Source organism: Chanos chanos, chromosome 3 (assembly GCF_902362185.1).
Source record: "Chanos chanos chromosome 3, fChaCha1.1, whole genome shotgun sequence".
NCBI lineage: Eukaryota > Metazoa > Chordata > Actinopteri > Gonorynchiformes > Chanidae > Chanos > Chanos chanos.
Window position 1 is genome coordinate 27297177 of NC_044497.1, and position 19307 is coordinate 27316483.

Sequence of the window (19307 nt, forward strand, 5' to 3'; positions counted from 1 at the left end):
TAGCACCACTATGAATGAACAGTCAAAAGTTATTGCATCCAGTACTCAAGCACACTACAGGAAAGTGTAATACAGGTATTTCTGGGCTGGCTTTTGTGTGGCAGCGGTCTCCCACTCAGAGGTATCATACTCTGCCTCTGGTACTATGAACAGTTTGATAAGTGCTCTTTTCCATGGAGTTGACTTAGTCTGGTTAAGGATGTGTCTGTCACTCACACCCAAATTGTACTGGTGTTCTCTGGAGGTTTTTCCTGTGAGGAAAAATAAAAGTAAGATGGCTCTATAAATTTCTGACAATCGCTGGAACACTTACTAACTTATGTGAAAATGATCTTAGAGCATTCTATTCAAATGCACACAAAGATACAGAAACAAAACGAATTGAGAACTGATAGGCAGTGCTCTGTACCCTCTGTTGCTGAAGGTAGACGACAGCATCATGGACTGTCACAAAGATGTGCTGAGGACCCACATAGTTCATCAGACCACTGGAGGTGAGGATCTTCAGAACACTCTCTGGGCAGTAAAAACAACAGCATGTGTGTTTCACTGAAACACATCCTCCTCTGACCTCTGTCTTCCAACTCTCTTAGGTCGCTAGCCAGCATGTATAGTATATGCTACCATAAGTATGTAAACTTACCATTGCAGTTAGCCAAGTATACAGGAACACCAACCTTCTGGCACTCTACACACAACTACAACAACAGACAACCTTAAAATTTTATACACATCTACATCAGACAACATTCACATTATATGCATATATATCTACTTCAGACAAGATTTACATTATATGCACATCTCCTACAGACAGGATTTATATTACTGACCTGAATGAACAGTTTAGCTCCAGCAACATCAACAAAAATCACACTGCTGCAATCGATTAGTACTGCCTGGACATCATTATCAGCCATCTCTGCAGTGAGAGAGAGAGAGAGAGAGAGAGAGGTGTAGGTGTGACAGACAAAAAGGAAGAAATGGATAGAGATGTTACTGTGAATGTCTGTCAACTGTTTGTATTCCATGCCTCCCATGGGGCTCTGTCTATTCCAGGCATCAGAACAAAGCTGAGAATCCTCCCTGCACGTAGCAGTCAGAGCTTACCTGATTTGAAGAACTCATTCTCAGAGGAAAAGGATGTGTTTGCTACTCCTCTTTCCTGAAAAGCAACAAGGGTAAGGACTGATAAAATGAATACAATTCTGTGTCTTATGTGATACAAGAGTGTGTGTGTGTTTTGTTCGTGTATATGTGTGTTTGTGTGTGTGTATGTCCGAGTTTTATTTGTGTGTATGTGTTTGTGAGTGTGTGTGTGTGCGTGTGTTGGTATGCACAGTTCATGTGTGAAAGTGAACCTCACCACTGTGTTGACAGCGTCTCTCTCTCTCTTCTCCAGAGCCTTTCTGGCTTTCTCTCTGCTGCGGATCTTCTCCGGTGTGAGGCCCAGTATTTGGTTTATGTCAGCTCGAAAGAAGCTGCGGTTCCCATAATAGATCGGCCCGTTATAGGTCACAATCTTAACCCCTGGCACCTCATAGCACTGGAGGAAGCACCAGAGACATTTCTTATAAGTGACTAAATTTCCTATTAAATGTTTTCATACAGCTATTTTAAAAAATGAGTAAAAACGTATTGAGTATATACAAAAAATTAAGTCCTGTTTGAATGCTGAAGTATGTGGAAAATATGTAAAGACTATGTACAGTCCAGGGTTTCCATAAACATACGTACATTTTCACATACCAAATTCAAATTCTATCAAACATAAACCTTTTGTGGAAAAAGAAGGATTCACACGATCTCGGCTGGTGGTTATATGCAGATGTGTTTTGCTGAGGCCTGCAATTTTACTAATACCCAATTATAATTCTTTTCTCTCTTTTCTAATGCCAGTTAATTTAACAATATCTTCTGGAACTGCATAGAGTCCATCTGGGGCAGGTCTGAAAATGCACCACAAATTAAAAAAAAAACAAAAAAAACCCCTAGCACACTGAATACTGACAGTACTTTAATAAAATCTTAACAATTAATCTGCCTTACAGATTAAAATCTACTCTGAAACACTGACCACGTTAGATTATACATGGGATTATGGTTATTCTGGAGTTATTGTTAATCTGAAGAGGTGTTTCACAGGTAATGGTTACACCGGGAATAGGTCAGGATCACCAACCTTATTGTGATGGTCAATGGGTCTGTATATCTCTGTGTTCGAGGCCCTTCCCATCACTGCACAGCCAGCCCTAAGAAAAGAAACTCTGTTATAGACTCATTCATTGAGGTCTGTTCTTCCCTAGCATGCTGATCTAGTCTCTCCCTTTTCCCCCTTTAGCATGAGCACAAATGTCTTCTGAGAGAGAGAGAGAGAGAGAGACAGAGAGAGAGAGAGAGAGAGAAAGAGGGATTTTGTTTTGGAACCTGGAGCCTGTGAGGGCTCATAGCATTTTTACACTGCCCCATGGCTCTGGAACACATAATTAGAGAAATATAGTAAACATGATTATTGTATCTGATAAATGCACAAATCTAATTAGGTTGTCTCGGTTTCTGTCTGCGCGGCCAATTATATTATGCACTGGATATCTGATTTCTGTGGGGCTGCTCCACTTGGAGAGTTAATATTTTCTCTCCCAATGCACTGGATGATAACGTCTCAGTGCCATAGACACCAGATGATTTGTTTGATTTATCTGGAGCAATATGTGACAATATAATAATCTGGCAGTAATCCAGTAGATTCCAGTAGATTACAATCTTGTTTTTTTGGAGGGTTTTTTGGCAGGCTATAATGAAATGACAGAGGTCAAAGTATTTTGGTCACCTCTGTGTGCGGCAGATGACAGTCATCATGGAGAAAACCACTCCTATGGCAAGACCCAAGTCCACATTAAGTACCACCACTGACAGCCATGTCACCACCCACACCACCTGTGTACACACACACACACACATTTACACATATACACACATACACATGTGTTCACACACACACATATGCACATACACACGCACACACATACACACCCACACACATGCACACACAACAATTATCGTTGAACTCTACATCCATCATTAACATATTAAGTATGAAATTACATAAAAAGTTTTTTTTGTTTTTGTTTTTTGGGGTTTTTTTTAGCAAAGAAAGAATTACTACATATTCAGATGATGTAAAATCATAAAGCTGGTGCTTGTGCTTGCAGACGTGTCAGAGACGTACAAAATCAATCTTGCTAATCCTCCACAGGTCAGGAAGGTCCTGAAACTGAAGAAACATCTGTCTCAGGCTGGTTACATTTATGCATGCCAAAACTGCCTGGGGAGGGAAGAGAAAGAGAGAGAGAGAATGAAGAGACTCTTTTAACTGTGATATTGACGCTTAAACTGATACGGACACTGATACTGCCTTCCACTGTGTGAACGCTGTTTCTCACCTTGGGTAAAAAGTAGAACAGAGGTCCTATAAGCAAGAGCACAACCAGGACCACAATGCTAGTAAACAGGCCAGACAGCTGGACAAAGACACAGAGATGTTTCACAGTAAGGCACTGATCACATTTTCACTTATTCAAACATATTCATGTAACAGGCCTAACTGTGATCATACAAAGCTTGTTTTCAAAGGTCCAGTGTCTTGTACGTGTCCAGAGATTGATGAAGAGGTGTGTTGCAAGTTAATTGAGTTCAATTTCATTATCTGTGATGATCACCATTAAAATAAGAGGTCAAGCATGAGCAATGTCAAACAAAGCTTTCTGCTGCGACGTGTGAGGAATCACCTCAAATGAACTTTTGCAAGAGCATGAGACATGAGACAGCAAATACAGGACTGTCTAGTACCTGAGTGTAACCTCCTGCACTTTCTAAAATGTTGGTCGTAGCAAGTGTGCCTGAACTGGGGAAACATGTGAAGAGTGATGATACTGTGTTAGAGATTCCATGTGCCAGCAGCTCCTAATCCAGGACGAAAAAACAGAGAAACATTTGGGGTGTCAGTCAGACAGTCTAGTGTATGATAGTATCATGGTTTTAGGGGGCTGGAGAAGAAGCTTTACCTGGTTGGGGTTTATGGAGTATCCATGCTTATCAGCGTATATCATTGCCAGTGACACTGATACGGCATAGCCAACAAACGTGATGGCAATTGTGTCACCAGCAATGTCTGGCAAGGTGTGCAAAGCTGGCATCTGTGGACTAGGGAATCTGGTAACACACACACACACACACCAAAAAAGACAGTTCAGTGCTCATCCTGACTCAAGAGATTTTCACAATCTGAAATTATTTTATTATTAGTATAATTCTTATTGTTGTTGTTGTTGTTGTTGTTTTTGTTGTTGTTGGTGTTGGTGTTGTTGGTGTTGTTGTTGTTGTTGTTGTTTTTCTTCTTCTTCTTCTTCTTCTTATTATTATTATATAATACATGAGCTGTGTCGTTTTCACTTTTAAATGATTTGATTTTAATCTATGACCTTAGGAGGCACAGAGAGAGGTTTACCCAGCAGGAATATGGCCAACTATCTGAATGTCATAAGTGGAGTCCAGAGAAGAGGCGTAAGAAACTCCTGTTGCAATTATGACCTGTACGGAAGAGACAGAGAGACTATCACTAAACATAAATAAATGAAACATCTGACACACAAGTGTAATGTTTATAACAAACACATGTCCTTTGACATCTATATTTGATATGAATGAACATTCCTCAAGGTTTTCAAAAACAGGCAATAAAATAAAAGTAATGGGGTATCTTTACCTCGACAATAAACATCTTTTTAGAGATTAAAACAATAAATGTACTGGATGGAGTTTTCTCTCCACACATTCTTTACTGACCTGTTCAGTCACAGTTATGTTCAAACAATAAACAACACATTTTAGCGGTGCGTGTCAGATCCTGTCGGCTTACCGTAAGGATCTCCACAGGTATGGGAGTACGCAGTTTGTCACGGAAACGTGTGTTTACCTCCCTTACTGGCACCAATACTGCCAGACACACCAGAGAGATAATCAGCTCAGCCACATTGGTATAGGGCAGGTTTTCCAACACTGAGGCCAGGGTCTGTGGGGCACAGTCAGACAGAAGTAAAAACATTACATCCATTTCATCCAACTGAGTAACAACGGCCTGTCAGGTGTCCATAGGAGACCATTAGCACATCTGTCATACCTTAAAGAAGGAGAACGGGCCAGCGTGACGAGGAAGCCTCAGTCCCAGCATGCTCTGAAGCTGAGAGACAGTGACGTGGAAGGCAGCAGCACTGGTAAATGCTTTAACAATGGGCTCCGATAGGTATGTGGACAGGAAACCCAACTGAAGACCAAACATGCAGAGCTGGAAACAAGAACAGCAAAAAGCAAACAAACAAGCAAAAAAAAAAAAAAACACACAGCCAAAACAAAAAAAAAATCTGTGAGAAACCACAAAAGGAGCCAGAGATTTCTTCATTATCAGGATAATACACACTACAAGCAGCTATGACATTAATTAATTAAGTACTTTTCAAGGAAAGTATTAAAATGCATTGATTTTGTGCCTTACCATCATCACTCCTGAGAGGAAGGCCACGGCAGAGGCCACTCCAATCCTCTGAGCCTCAAAGTGCTCCGCCTCTGGGCTGCTGGCGTTGAGAGCCAGGGGCATGGGAACCAGCTGCTCCACCACAGAGCCAGTCATCAGACTCAGCACTGCAAAGGTACCTGCACACAGCAAATATGCACCTTCATAACAGACCACAGGATCGATATTAGTGGAAAATAAAAATAAAAAAAAAATAAAGAGGTGTTGATTTACTTTTAAGTGGGAAAGTATAGCAAGACTTTCAAAATGGTCCTTAGTTTTCCCTCAGGTTATATCTAAGATGGATTCACATCTCACAAAATACAGATTAACTTACTCTACAGGTTGTAATGTTTTTTTACGTCTTATATGAGCTGTGAAGAGAAGCTGAAAAGGTGAAAATCGTAGGGCCCTCTGGACAGATACACTCTATAACTGTTTTTAAGAAGTCACTGTAAGTATCTTTGGATTTGTCTCATGACTCTATGAGTGAGAGGAAGGATTGTTACCAGTGGACACATGGCGTCCAGTGCCAAACAGCATGTAGAGAACCACAGGGAAGAAAGACGTGTACAGCCCGTAGATAGGAGCCACCGACGTCAACAAAGCAAAAGCCATTCCTGAAACGTTGACAGAAACAGAGAATCTTCTGACTTTTGGAATTTCTCCCCCCCCCCCCCCTTTTTTTTTCTTGTTTAAAGTTTTCTTTATTTTGAATTAAAAACTTGACATTTTAATATCATTTATCATTTGATAAAATTTGTGTCAAATATGACTTTCACACACTGACTCATGAATAATACTAAACATTTACAGGCTGTTGAAGAATCTTTGGTGGCTCAGCAAATCTTAAATCTCATACTATTAATTGTAACAACAACAGCAACAACAAAAATGATAATAATAACCACAACAATAATAAAAATAATAACAATGTGGACAGCCACTGTTTCTGCTATGTTCAGAACTAAATACAACTTTATAGTACCACTTATAAATGTAGTTTTTTTTTTTCAGTTTCATTGCTGATACCCATGTTCTCTTTCTCTTGAGCAGAGATTTGGTCATTTGTAATTAGTTCGCTTTAATTGGCTTTTCAAACATGTTAAGCGCTCTAAGGGGTATTCCAGAAATTGGGTTTAGTGAAAACTCAGAGTTAGCAGTAAACCTCCTAATAAAACAGCCCTATGGCTTTGTTTTACCAGGAGAATGAAGCCATAGGGCTGTTCTTTTAGGAGGTTTACTACTAACTCTGAGGTTTCACTAAACCCAATTTCTGGACAGTGATTGTTGTTATTGTTCTAGACGATAATACACGAAACCCCAAAAAATTTAATTTGAAAAGTTCATTCCAAACCGTATAACGTTAGCAGTAAACACTTCAATTTACCACTCTGACACAGAATGACATGTCGTGTCACTGACAATTTTAGCTCTTGCTTCTCGAAATAAGTAAACTTACTAAAACGGAAACTGAAAAACTAAACTATGTTGAAACATACCCTGGGGGATGTGTAGTATACCGACTGTGAGACCCGCCACAATATCTCCTAAAATCCATTTCCTCAGCTTGTATTTTGGAAGCCAGTCGAAAATGGGCACCCGCTCTTTCAACAGGTGGAAACAGGCAACCTGGGAACACCTGCACCGCTTGGAAATCCTGTCGCGGATCCGTCCTCTCGCGCTCGCTGTACCCTCTGATCCGTACGCCTGTCTGAAACGATCCTCTGTGTATATATTCCTGTACACGGCCACTGACGCACTCATCTTCTCCACCCCAGGTAAAACTTCTTTAGCTTCGAATAGTACAGTCTCAAGAAAAGACTGTCTCAAAGTGCGAGGGATGTGCTCTATCTCTCATATATAGCTGTCTAAATGTTGACATCAGGAACCACTGTATTTTCCTGTTAGGTGCTCAGAGCCAATTAAATGACTCGAACTTTTTTGGAATAATTGAATTGACCGGCTTTTTGGAGCCTTTTCACGTCCTTGCACTTGGCATAGACCTCTTATAGGTGCACTTGTCCAGCCTCAGTGTGCTGATGGATGGAGAATGACCTCTGGGTCCTACAGAGAAAAGCTTTTTACCAGTCAAACAATGAAATGAGCACACATTCATCCTTTATCCTTAACACTAACGCGAATACACACCCCTCCCCGACATGGATCTTAACTCTTCAAAGCTTCCTTCTTCATGTCTGTATGGAAACTCATAAAGGGCTGGGGAGAGGGGAGAGGGGAGACTGGGGGACAGGGGGCGTACAATGTACAGCTCTGTGTAGGTTACAGGCCGAAATCAAAGTAGTATTGTTTCCAGAGCAAAGGTGTAACCTCAAACCATGTCTAATAGCAACTATTAGAGCTGCTCAATTTCCGAGAGGGATAGATTTCTTTCTGTGTTGTAACGCTGTAGAAGCTTCGGACATGCAGTTTGGAACCAAAGCAGCTTTTTGAGATGTAACTATATATGTTTGCTGAGCTTCACTGATCAAACTGCCATTGGACGCTGATAAATGTCATTGTCTGTTCTCCTCTGTCCATGATACTCCAGGGACTGAGTAAAGCGATGAGTTAAGGAGTTGGTCTGTACTGATGGTCTCAAAGTGTGGATAGCACAAGTATTCATTGCTCCTATTCTCTTGTTCTCTGGCCAGTTTGAAAGAGATTTCTCATTAACTTTTAAATTCCAGATTAAACTTCCAGCCGATAGAGAGCTTTGACTTGGGTTTAGATTCCCAGTCGTAGTGTTGAACAAATTACTCAAAGCAACAGTGAGGTAATTTTCAGGAGAAAATTTTCCCCCAATGAACCAGTGCGCTCACAAACACAATAACAACAATGCAAGAGAACATTTCAGATGAAATTGAATTTTTGTTGTTGTTGTTGTTTAATATGGACTTCAAGGCAATGTTAGCTCAGTTCAATATTCTTTTTTTGAAAGCATGAAGACAAGGATTGAAAATAGAGTAAAAGGATCTTGCCCCAACTTTCCCAATGGACTCAAATGATGGGATATGCTGTATTTCCATTTGGGGTAAATTAACCATGGGCTGCACTCAGTTTATCCAAAGAATTAACCAACTGTGGTTGAAATGAAAGTAGTCTTAGTCTAATTGCAGTGCTTGTAAGTCTGTTGTGTGATTCCGTGACTTACAGGCATCACAATTCTAAAAGGTTGGCTGGTTTGTAATTTCATTTATTATTTAGACCCTTAAGAGCACACCTTTGAAACATCCTCATGCATTTGGTGGGAACCGTTTTTTGACAATGCTTAACATTTTTAATATTGGGTTGAAAAACCTTTATAATCGGATTATGACCCAAAAACATCAGTGCTCACCCATCTATAATGTTTGATGGGTGAAGCAATTTTTCCTCATTCAGGTTTCTGAGAAACAGTGAGGACGTGATGAGGCTCACTGCATCTCACTCTTGGCCAACAAAACTATTTGTCTGTATAATATATCGGCCCTTAAACAATGTCTGTGAGGGTGCAGGAGATCGCAATCTAATAAATACTTCAATCCGGTGAACACGTGTGATACAATGTAAATGGAGAATTTCTTTTGATTAGAGCCCAATATTAGACTCTATGAATGAGACTCCTCCCAAAGCTGTGTGGTACAGGACGCCGACTCCGTGCAGAAACCCATGCATCAATGCCCTGGTAGTCACAGCGACGCTGCCACTGATAGGGGTGTGGTGACGTCCCAGAACCACTGCCAGCACTCACACACAGGAAGGGAATTCGGTGGGACAGCATTACCTCATATTCAGCAATGGATACTTGCAGCATTGAATTGTGACAGGGTGTATCACAAGCCAAAAGACAAAATCATGAATTTGAGCAGGACGTATTAAAAAAAACCCCAAAAAACCCAGATCATTTCATGAATCGTGACCTACTAAAGTCACAATGTGTGACGTATCTGTGAAATGTGTAGATGTCTGTAAAAAGCTAGAATAAACTGAGAAGGCGTCAGTCAAGACACAATAGATAAAATGTGACCTGAGGTAGAACCACATGACAATAAGCACAATTGTAATTCATTTGTAATGTGTCGGCTATTTGTTTGAATTAAATAAGTCAAATTATTGAAGTCTTATTGCACAACTGCAAAGCAATTATTATTCCCATTGGTGTTTATGTGTGGCTGGATCACCTTTTTACTCTGGCCACTCTGTATGTCAGTGCATCTAGAAGGGTGAGATATTCGTCAGATATGGTCCTATGGGATGACTGGACATACCCTGGATCTATTCCAAATGACAAAGTGTCCATTATGGGTTTGTTTTACATGAATGAGTAATTAAATGCCATAATTTTTTTATGTCGCTTGTTTTGATCCATATATTCCTAGAATCTTTGGCTCTCTGGTGACATGGAGATGCTGTGTTATGTGGGGGTCTTTGTGAAAGAATGCAGTCATTGTGTTGATTAGCTCTAGAGAATTTATGGACACGCTGACGGCGTGGTGTGTCTGGTGACTGTTTAAACAAGATATTAATCAGCGGTAAAAGGAACAATGTGCTGAATGGAAGAGGATATGGAGTGTTAAACCCCCTCAAGCAAGACACAGCCCAAGTGCTCCAAGAGGTGGACAGGTCACAACAAAAACTCAAACAAAGACAATGTAAACAACAGGAATGACACTCTGATCTGCATCAGTGACTGGAGCATGTACAGTTTACTCTCTTCTAGATCGCTGTCTGCATTGGTCTTAACTTGTCTTCATCCTGTAAACAGTTTGGCAGTTTTTGTTGGAGCTTCATGCATAGCATTCCTCAAATGCTGCTCCAGAACTTTCTGTAAACAGTGCAGAGAAGAGATAAGCTTATGTACTCTCATCAAAATATTGTGTCAACACGCTTTATTAATTAGGAACGACAATCATGAAATCATATCAGCCAATATTGTACATGGAAATTACACATTAAAAATAACAAATGGCTCACACAGAAACAATAAACACGTGAGAGGGACTGAAGGCATGTGAAGCTGTGTGTGTGCGTATGTAGTTTGGTGGGCAAACTCGTGCTGTCAACTTTGTGTTTATTTGGTTGTGAAAACTGTGTGGGGGTTCTTTTTTTAAAAAAAAAAAAGGTGCAGGATTAGTTATCTTTGGCAACATATCTTCTATTCTTATCGTTTTCTTAGTTGCATGAACTAATTTTATAATAAAAATATCTCACCCAGCCCCCAACCCCCCACCACATGTTCCCAAGAACCCCCCCCCCCCCCAACCCTCCCTGCAGACTATTCATGGTCAGTAAGTGTTCTGCCCCCCTACCCCCCACCCCCACCCCCAGGGTTAAGAAGCATCATTATTTTCAGCATCGTTTTTATTCTTTTTGGTATGGGTGGGGTTGCAGGGATTTTCATACTATAGTTCCTCCTATTGTTCTTTATCTCCTTTATGGACTGCCTGTCCTGACCCCTCCCCTCTCCCCCATGGCATGTGTCTGGATCCTGACCTTGTCTGTTAGGCTGGCGCTCTGCTTCTCCCCCTCAGTCTCCAGCTCTCCACCTCTCCCTTCCTCTTCTGTCAAGTGTGTGTCTCTTCATCCTCTTTATTACCTATAACGATTTATCCTCCCAGTCTCATTAGCAGGCATTCCCTCAGCCACGTAAGCCCATACTATTTCTTAAACTCATATGTGCTGTCCTTTTCTTTTTGTGTGACTAGAGCGTTTGTGATTTTCTCCGCTAGCAGATTGTCTCCTGTCAAATATAACTCTTCTTTTACTCCTGCCCTGGACTACTGTACCATGTCCTGGCATTCTTTCCTTCTCTTTTTGGCCCTGCTCCATTTTGCTAATGTTTGCTAATTTTGCTAATGTCTGTGTCAGTAGTTACTATCGCACTACTGACACAGTGTCAAGTCTGTGTGATGTTGGAAGTAAGAGAAAAGACATTTATGATTCTTTGAAGTGATGTCTGCATACTTGTGAGGAATGACCATATCAATGACCATGGTTATTGATACATATACGTGGTCTTGATATACATTTGTGTGTGTTCAGACGTTTAAAGAGTTTCATCTTATCTATAGACAATGTTATGCAGCGACGCACATTTATGCTTTTATGTGTATCACCTGATATACCTGACATGTCAAAGGAAGAAAACATTGTAGGGAATCTTTACTCTCTAAATTAAAAAAAGAAGAGACCTGTCATAAATTAGATAAACTTCTTTTCAAACTGATTGATTACACAGAGAGTAAAGTAGTTTATTCTGTGATTTTTCAGGGTTATAGAAGTGTTGCACTGCACTATAGAAGTGTTTGCTCTGCACTAGAAGTGAAAGCAATGTGCCTTTGATGATTGCAAACATTTAACAAATCTATGGAGATGGTCCATCCAGAAAAAAAAGGAGAGACACTTGAGAGTAGAGTTCAAGGTGTGGTCCGCTAGGGTTTATCCTCCTCAGAGAACAAAAGGTCACGCCACGCTCTCCTACTTCCCTTCCGCACCCTGCTGTTGCTTGGACGCCACTCATCTTCTCATTCTCCTGGTGACAGGACAGGTTAGTATGATTAAAAGCAGCAAACACAATGCCATTGTGTGCGAATGCCCCGTGTTAGCTACATCTCCTACAGCCGCTTCAGTTTGTTTTATATATCAGCAGAATTTCCATGAATTCTGCAAACTAAGTTTTTTAAGAAAAAAATAGTGTGCGTCAGCTGAATAGCTGAATATTTATGAAATTTCTTGTTTATTTTGAACATAAATCATGGCTTGAAGTGCAGGGGATTTAATTTTTACTTCTAACTCATGCACACCTTTATTTTAGCTTGTTGACCACTTATCTAGCTTTTTGCCTTTTGGCTTTACTGATATGACAGACATGTTACTTATTAGTGTGATCTGTTTGGATTCTTGAATTGTTTGAGAATACTGTTTCCTGTGAGGCGAACAAAATTTGTGATGGTCTTCACAGTGGTCTGCTCCAAGAGAAGAGAAAGATTTTGTTTCTGTTCAAACTAAAATGTGAAGCCTTTGCATTAGCTCTCCTGCACTGCAAATTCAAAAAATTTGATGCAAACTTGCTTTAAAATTGCCTTTGACAGATTATGAATATACTCCATGAATACACAATCACATCAGAATCATAAAACAACAACAACACTGACCACTCATCAATGTTCGGCATCTCTTATGTTCACTGCTGCTCTAGTTCTTGGTAGATGTAGCGTCAGGGGAATAATTGCCTTAATTTTTTGTGTATTTTGTTTTGAGATCAAAGGGAAAGAACTGGTCTTGATTTGCTCCGTGCTGATGGAGTTATGGAGTCGTGGGGTGTGGTTGTAGGTGGACAGCTCTTTCCAGGGCATTGCATGGGTATTGTGCAGCAGGGGCATGCTGTGGTGACGTAGCCTTGAACCTTATTGTTGCATTGTCTTCAACACTCTGCACTTCTGTCTGCGTTCCTCCACCCCTGGGCCCCTCAGACTCCATATACATTCTCAACAGTACTTTTTAAAAGAAACGCTTTGAAAGTAGGATGGGGGCTGTTCAGAAACAAAGCGAAGTGAAGGCCAAGGGAGCTGGTCCTTCTGTGAGGTCCTGTGAGGACTCACACACACACACACACACACACACACACACATACTCTCTCACATGCATACACACACAGACACTTGAGAAGCAACGAGGCCAGAGCATTTGAAGAATACTTTGTGAACTGGTGAAAACTGAAGGAGAACAGACTTGATCAGTGGATTCACTTCAAAAAACCATTAAATGGAGACAGGTTCAGCCATGCGGCGTGAGCATGAAGGATGTGTGCGATGAATCGGATCAAAAGTGCACTTTAGTTGCACCAAATAAGAGAGAATGGTCCTTTATCTTAACCATTCAAGCAGGTCTGTGCTCTCGTGAGCAGTATTGTAACAGAGAGAGCACTAGAGGGTCATATGCTGTGGGGCATATTTCATGACCTTGTGAATAGGGTTAGGCCAGAGCACTGTCTGCTGTGACCATTATAATGATTCTTTTTTTTTGTTTGTTTTTGAGTCTAACCAGTGAGATAGCAAGTATTACATGAACTTAACTGATTTACCTACTTGGAATCAGGATTCTATATTTTCATCACTGGAACACCATCTTCATCATTCTAATTATATCCTTTTTTGTCAGCTGTAAATAGTAGTCTCCTCTAAAATATCACTTATTTAAGCTGAGACGTTAGCAATAGGTGTGCAGTGAATTTTCAAAGCTACTCCCCTGAAATGCATCCTCACACTCTCATAACATTTTACACTAAATATCACATCCAGTTCTACACTGAATGTAGTGGGAGGAGGGGTTTTCTTCCTAAGACATGAACTCAAATATTGGCTTCTACACTCTAACATAAGGCCCCAGAGACACTAACTTCCTCTGTGTTTATTGAATAGTCCCCAAACACGTGTGTATTGGTCACCATTGTGCGCCGTAGTACCCAGGGCCACTTATTAGGAACTGGGGCTTGGATTTGGGCTGCGTGTCTTTTGGGTGGGTCTCATCCTGGTACAGTTCTGTTTCATTGATCTGCTCGCTGACCCTCGGAAACCACTAAGCCAGTTAATCAGCAGATCTCTCCTCAAGTGCGTCTGCGCTGACGTCAAAAAAAAAAGCCTGATGCCATTAGGAAGGGTGACAAGCGAGGCAGATCTTCCAGACGGGTTTCCTGCTACACTACAACTTCAGATGTCAAAGACATAACGTAGAAATGACCATATTGCATCAGGGATGCAACACAAAAGTGTGTAAGTGGACTGAATCTGTAAAATGACAGTTAAATCCCTCCTGAATATCTCTACACCCCACCTTAAAGAGGAATGGTAACCTGACTTCACCTATAGTCTTATGAATGGACAGAGGAAGGCTGGTCTCCGGGTGGAAGGTAATAAAAACCTGAAAGATGGTCCATGGGCACTGCAGTAATCCCCTTTCTCCTGCCCACTGTTCCCACTTCCCACCCTTAACCTTCTTCCCTCTGCTCCGAGCATCAAAGGACGTCCATGGCTCCAGCTGGGTGGCCACTAGCCTCTCATTTCCTCCGCCATGCTCTCCAAGCCATTCAGATTCCTCCAGAGCCTGTCAGGGCTGAGCGAACCCCAGGGAGCCCAACAGCCGGGCTGCTCACAGCCGCTTCCTGGTCATTTAAGACCCAGCATCAGAATGGAGGGCCATTGTCCTGCCTGTTATCTGATGGCCTGAGCCAACTAGCAGACAAAGCCAAGCGACTGGGGACTCCCCCCCCCCCCTTCCCGCCTCACCGACTGCAGTGAAGGTTTTTTCTTCTCCTCTGAAACATGCCAACGATCGCTGGAGTCAGTTCAGGTGGGTAAACACACACACTTACACAGACATAGTACACACACAGAGATACATAGACATACAGATACACATGCACACATGTACATATATACACACACACGCGCACACACGTGCACGCGCACACACACACACACACACACACACACACACACACACACACACGTTTGAAGCGCTCATTATTGCTTGAACAGAGATGGCAAGCCCACAGAATGACCTCAGTTGCAAGTGCATAAAACAACACAGTACAGTTAGGAAATCTGAGGTTTCAGCGCACCTCAAAAAACATCAACTCCCTAAGTCAACACAATGTAATTTCATCTGAATTTTACACTGTACTCATTGAACATAAAGAGAAATGCTGTGCTATAGGATTTGGGTTGTGTTGAAAATGTGGGCTTGACACTCCTTAGACACTGTGAAGTCTTTACACCAAGGCAAAAGCATTGTGGACATCAAAAAAAAAAAACAAATGTGTTGATGTGTTGATGTGTCTAGTTGAGGTGTGCAGTTCTGCTGTATGTTTCATTGGATGGGAAGCTGAGGAGAGCTTGTGTGTAAATGAGGAAATCAGCGGCTGTATGAAGCCAGCTATCTGTCTGTCTGCCGTTAGCTCATAGCCTGAGCTGACTGATTGAGGTTTAAAGGCCAAGGTGTGACAGGACAGGATTCAGTACTTCTCCACAAAAAGACACTCCCCAAAACCCCCTAAAAGGTTCGTACAGACACACAACCAACACAAACCGGTGGCCGGGAGACGATGATATGAGTATTACAATGCAAATTCACATTCCGATTTTTTCACCTGTGAAAGGTTTTCTTGTTCTGCAAGTGACTGTTACGGTCAGTTATCTAACTCACAACGAAATATTATCAGAGGGAGAGCTGGCTTTTTTCCATGAATGAGAACCAAATGTTGGTACACTGTCAGTGCAGTGGTTTTCATTACTGGTTGTACGGTCGTTTTATTTGTCACTCATCAGATATGGTGTAATGCATCAGATGAATAGTGTTCTCCAAACCGGGTGACATTGCACACTATTCAGTATAACAGACCCTTCCAAGCACACTTAGCTTTTGTTGGTCTTGTGCTGTGATGAACCCCTGATTGCGATGCCCTGATAACTATTGAAAGCTATCTGATTGCCCTCTAGTGGAGAGGTGGAGAAAGAACAGTAAAAGCTAAAAGATTTTCCCAGCAAATTAAGGCAGGAATACTGTATATATTTCCAATTCAAGCTCATTCCACATTCTCATGATGGAATAGGGCATGTTTTTCTTAAACTGCTTTGATGTTCTGGTCCTGGTCTTGTGTCAGTAGAATGCTCTATTTACCCACAGTCGGAGGGGTGATGAGACCAGTATAAAGCAGGTATTGTCCGCTCTCCATCAAAGAGAGACTTGTTGAGGAAGCAGTGCACTGCTGCAGTATCTTTCACATCAGAGTAGGGCTGCTGGTATTCAGGGTAAAGGACTCCCATTCCAGCTCTGCCCAAAATGACAGCAGAATTACAGCGGAGGGCTTCACGACATCTTCCTGCGCTTGGAAAATTAAAAAAAAAAAAAAAAGTATTACAAACGTATAAAAATCTCCCTGAAATCTGTGATGACCAGTCTGATGTTAAAACTGAAGTGTGACAATTTTAACTTTTGTACAGCAGAGAACTGATGACCCGAATATTGTTTAAAAATAGTAATAAAATAAATGAATGAAAAAATGGTGGTCATCGTCTCAGTAGTGCAAACTAGTGGAGAACCAGCTGTGGTGAAGAGAAGGCTACACAGAGTTGCACCTGAGCCTACACCTGATGGAAATAAATTAATTAATTAATCAATTAAATAAATAGATACACAAGTAAATAGATAAATATGTACATACATACAGACATAAATGCATACAGACAGACATAGACCAATCAAATGCCCATAGCCACAACTATAACCATAATAACAGGCATAATAGCAACAATATAATCATAATAACATACACCCAAAGGAAACAGCACAAAACATTTGGGGAAAGATTGCTCAACCTCCTGAACTGAGCCCCTGTAAGTATAGAATAACAAGAATATTATAATATCATAATGTGGTTTTCAAGCATGACCTCAGCCTTTTAATAGGATCAGTAACCAGAAAATTTCCATTGTGTTACCATTTGAGGCATCTGATGTTTAATAGTTAAGTCGTATAGACTTCTGTGTTAATAGTCAGTATGAAATACCGATAAGCAGTGCATTAAGAAACACTGTTGTCATATTATAGAATATGCAAAATATATTAACCATTTCAGTTCTGCTGTAAGTCCATGTACTTGCCTGGATATATCAGATAACAGGATGAGTTACAGCTTTTCCCTAAAAGGGAACGAAATACAATCCGAAAATAAATAAATAAAATAAAAGCAATAAATCAGTAAAATAAACAGCCGAGCATCCAGCTCAAACTGATCTGTCCATCTTTATTCTCCCCTAGTTTCTTCTCTTTTATTTTGAAGATCAAGCAATAGCAAAAAGTTGAATAATTTTAAGTCTTTGATCTACACACACAAGTGCGTGTTCATTTCCATTTTTAATTTTTTTTTTCTTCCTTTCTGTAAGGGTGCCAGCATCAAGATTTACCTTGGTGTGCAAATGTGCTGGAATAGGTTAAAAGGAAATCTCCCTGCTCTCTCTCTGAGCTGAAGTGCAGATGCTATGAAGTTAATTAAAAATTTAGCAATTCGTTTCTTCAGCACCAATTTGGTTGCATCAAATTGGAGAAAACAGAAGGAAAAATAATTTTTACCGACAGGACCACACGTCTTGTCATATCATGTGAAAGAAATTTAAAAGGGTTTTCTGACATTTTTTAAGTTAGCATTAAAATGGAAAACCTTTTCTATTTCTGAATAGTGCTTAGAGGTATGTCTTCTCCTCTTACTGTGTGCTCACCTGTGCTTTTTACCTCTCCTCTTACTGTGTGCTTACCTGTGCTTTTTACCTCTCCTCTTACTGTGTGCTTACCTGTGCTTTTTACCTCTCCTCTTACTGTGTGCTCACCTGTGCTTTTTACCTCTCCTCTTACTGTGTGCTTACATGTGCTTTTTACCTCTCCTCTTACTGTGTGCTTACCTGTGCTTTTTACCTCTCCTCTTACTGTGTGCTCACCTGTGCTTTTTACCTCTCCTCTTACTCTGTGCTTACCTGTGCTTTTTACCTCTCCTCTTACTGTGCGCTTACCTGCGCTTTTTACCTCTCCTCTTACTGTGCGCTTACCTGTGCTTTTTACCTCTCCTCTTACTGTGTGCTTACCTGTGCTTTTTACCTCTCCTCTTACTGTGTGCTCACCTGTGCTTTTTACCTATCCTCTTACTGTGTGCTCACCTGTGCTTTTTACCTCTCCTCTTACTGTGTGCTCACCTGTGCTTTTTACCTCTCCTCTTACTGTGTGCTTACCTGTGCTTTTTACCTCTCCTCTTACTGTGTGCTTACCTGTGCTTTTTACCTCTCCTCTTACTGTGTGCTCACCTGTGCTTTTTACCTCTCCTCTTACTGTGTGCTTACATGTGCTGAACAGTTGCATGATTTTTTTTTTTTTTTCAGAACTTAATATACTGCACACAGTCAGCTATCGCCTGCCTCAGACAGAAGCATTCTCACAAGCATTACTGCCTCAAAATTAAAGAATACAATTAAAAATATCTATGTGTTACATAGACTTGCCATAATCAACAAAATGTATTTATTGATAAATAAATTACTGATCTGAGGCTATGAAAATCTAGCTTTCAACTAAGATTTTTTAAAAAAGTTTTTATTTATTATTTTAGATTTGTTTTTTTTTTTATTTATATTTCTGATGGTCTCGACTGATTTGAAGGAACATGATAATACATACACACACAACAGCCCTCTGCACACACAGGCTCCTCTGCTTTGTAAATAATCATTTCCGTTTACCCATATTGCATCACATTGTTGACACTGACTGCGTTTTCTCTGTGTGTTTTTCCTAAATAATGGTGCCGCACAGAAAGGATGTCAAGTCTCCAGGTGCGTTCGCCCCTCCCCCACCCCCTCCCCCTCTCACCCCTACCTCCCCCAAACCCCCCCAACCCAGCCATGGACCCTGACATGAGTGCGGTTTTTGATTCTCAGCACAGGTGTTGCAGCGGCGTTGGCACAGAATTCCCATGCCCGCATCCGCATGGCTCAGTCTTAAGCGTTATCTGCTGGCTCTTCCCAGCGGACCTGTTCTTCCATTGAGGGATATTACAAGCGGCAGACGTGCTCCTCTGATCTGCATGCGGCAGGCGCACTCCCCGGTCCTGAGTGAATAGATCTTGACTTGTTCAATTTGTTTAGAAGCCTCATTCTACACTTTGAAGCCACGCATCTTAGCATAAATCATAACCTGTCTCCTTGCTCTCAAG

General features: G+C 41.0%; 1 protein-coding gene across 1 annotated transcript; it reads right to left on the reverse strand.

Moving 5' to 3' along the window:
• Positions 1-212: 212 nt before the first annotated feature.
• Positions 213-7336, reverse strand: slc26a10 (solute carrier family 26 member 10). The gene is made up of 18 exons (XM_030769722.1): positions 7072-7336; positions 6079-6189; positions 5552-5709; positions 5180-5344; positions 4919-5071; positions 4508-4590; positions 4065-4212; positions 3850-3963; positions 3444-3521; positions 3230-3325; positions 2831-2937; positions 2183-2252; positions 1367-1546; positions 1111-1165; positions 834-922; positions 644-698; positions 410-516; positions 213-251 (listed from the first exon to the last, which is right to left on the reverse strand). Exons 1-18 carry the CDS (start codon positions 7334-7336, stop codon positions 213-215), a joined length of 2073 nt encoding a protein of 690 aa, XP_030625582.1.
• Between the last annotated feature and the right edge of the window lie 11971 nt (positions 7337-19307).

Excerpts from the sequence above, each read along its gene's own strand:
- slc26a10 (XM_030769722.1), bottom strand. The coding sequence starts at position 7,336 with ATGAGTGCGTCAGTGGCCGTGTACAGGAATATATACACAGAGGATCGT. Across the intron at positions 5,072-5,179 it reads GCCCGTTCTCCTTCTTTAAG|ACCCTGGCCTCAGTGTTGGA; the intron begins GTATGACAGATG and ends TGTGCCCCACAG. Across the intron at positions 923-1,110 it reads GAATGAGTTCTTCAAATCAG|AGATGGCTGATAATGATGTC; the intron begins GTAAGCTCTGAC and ends CTCTCACTGCAG.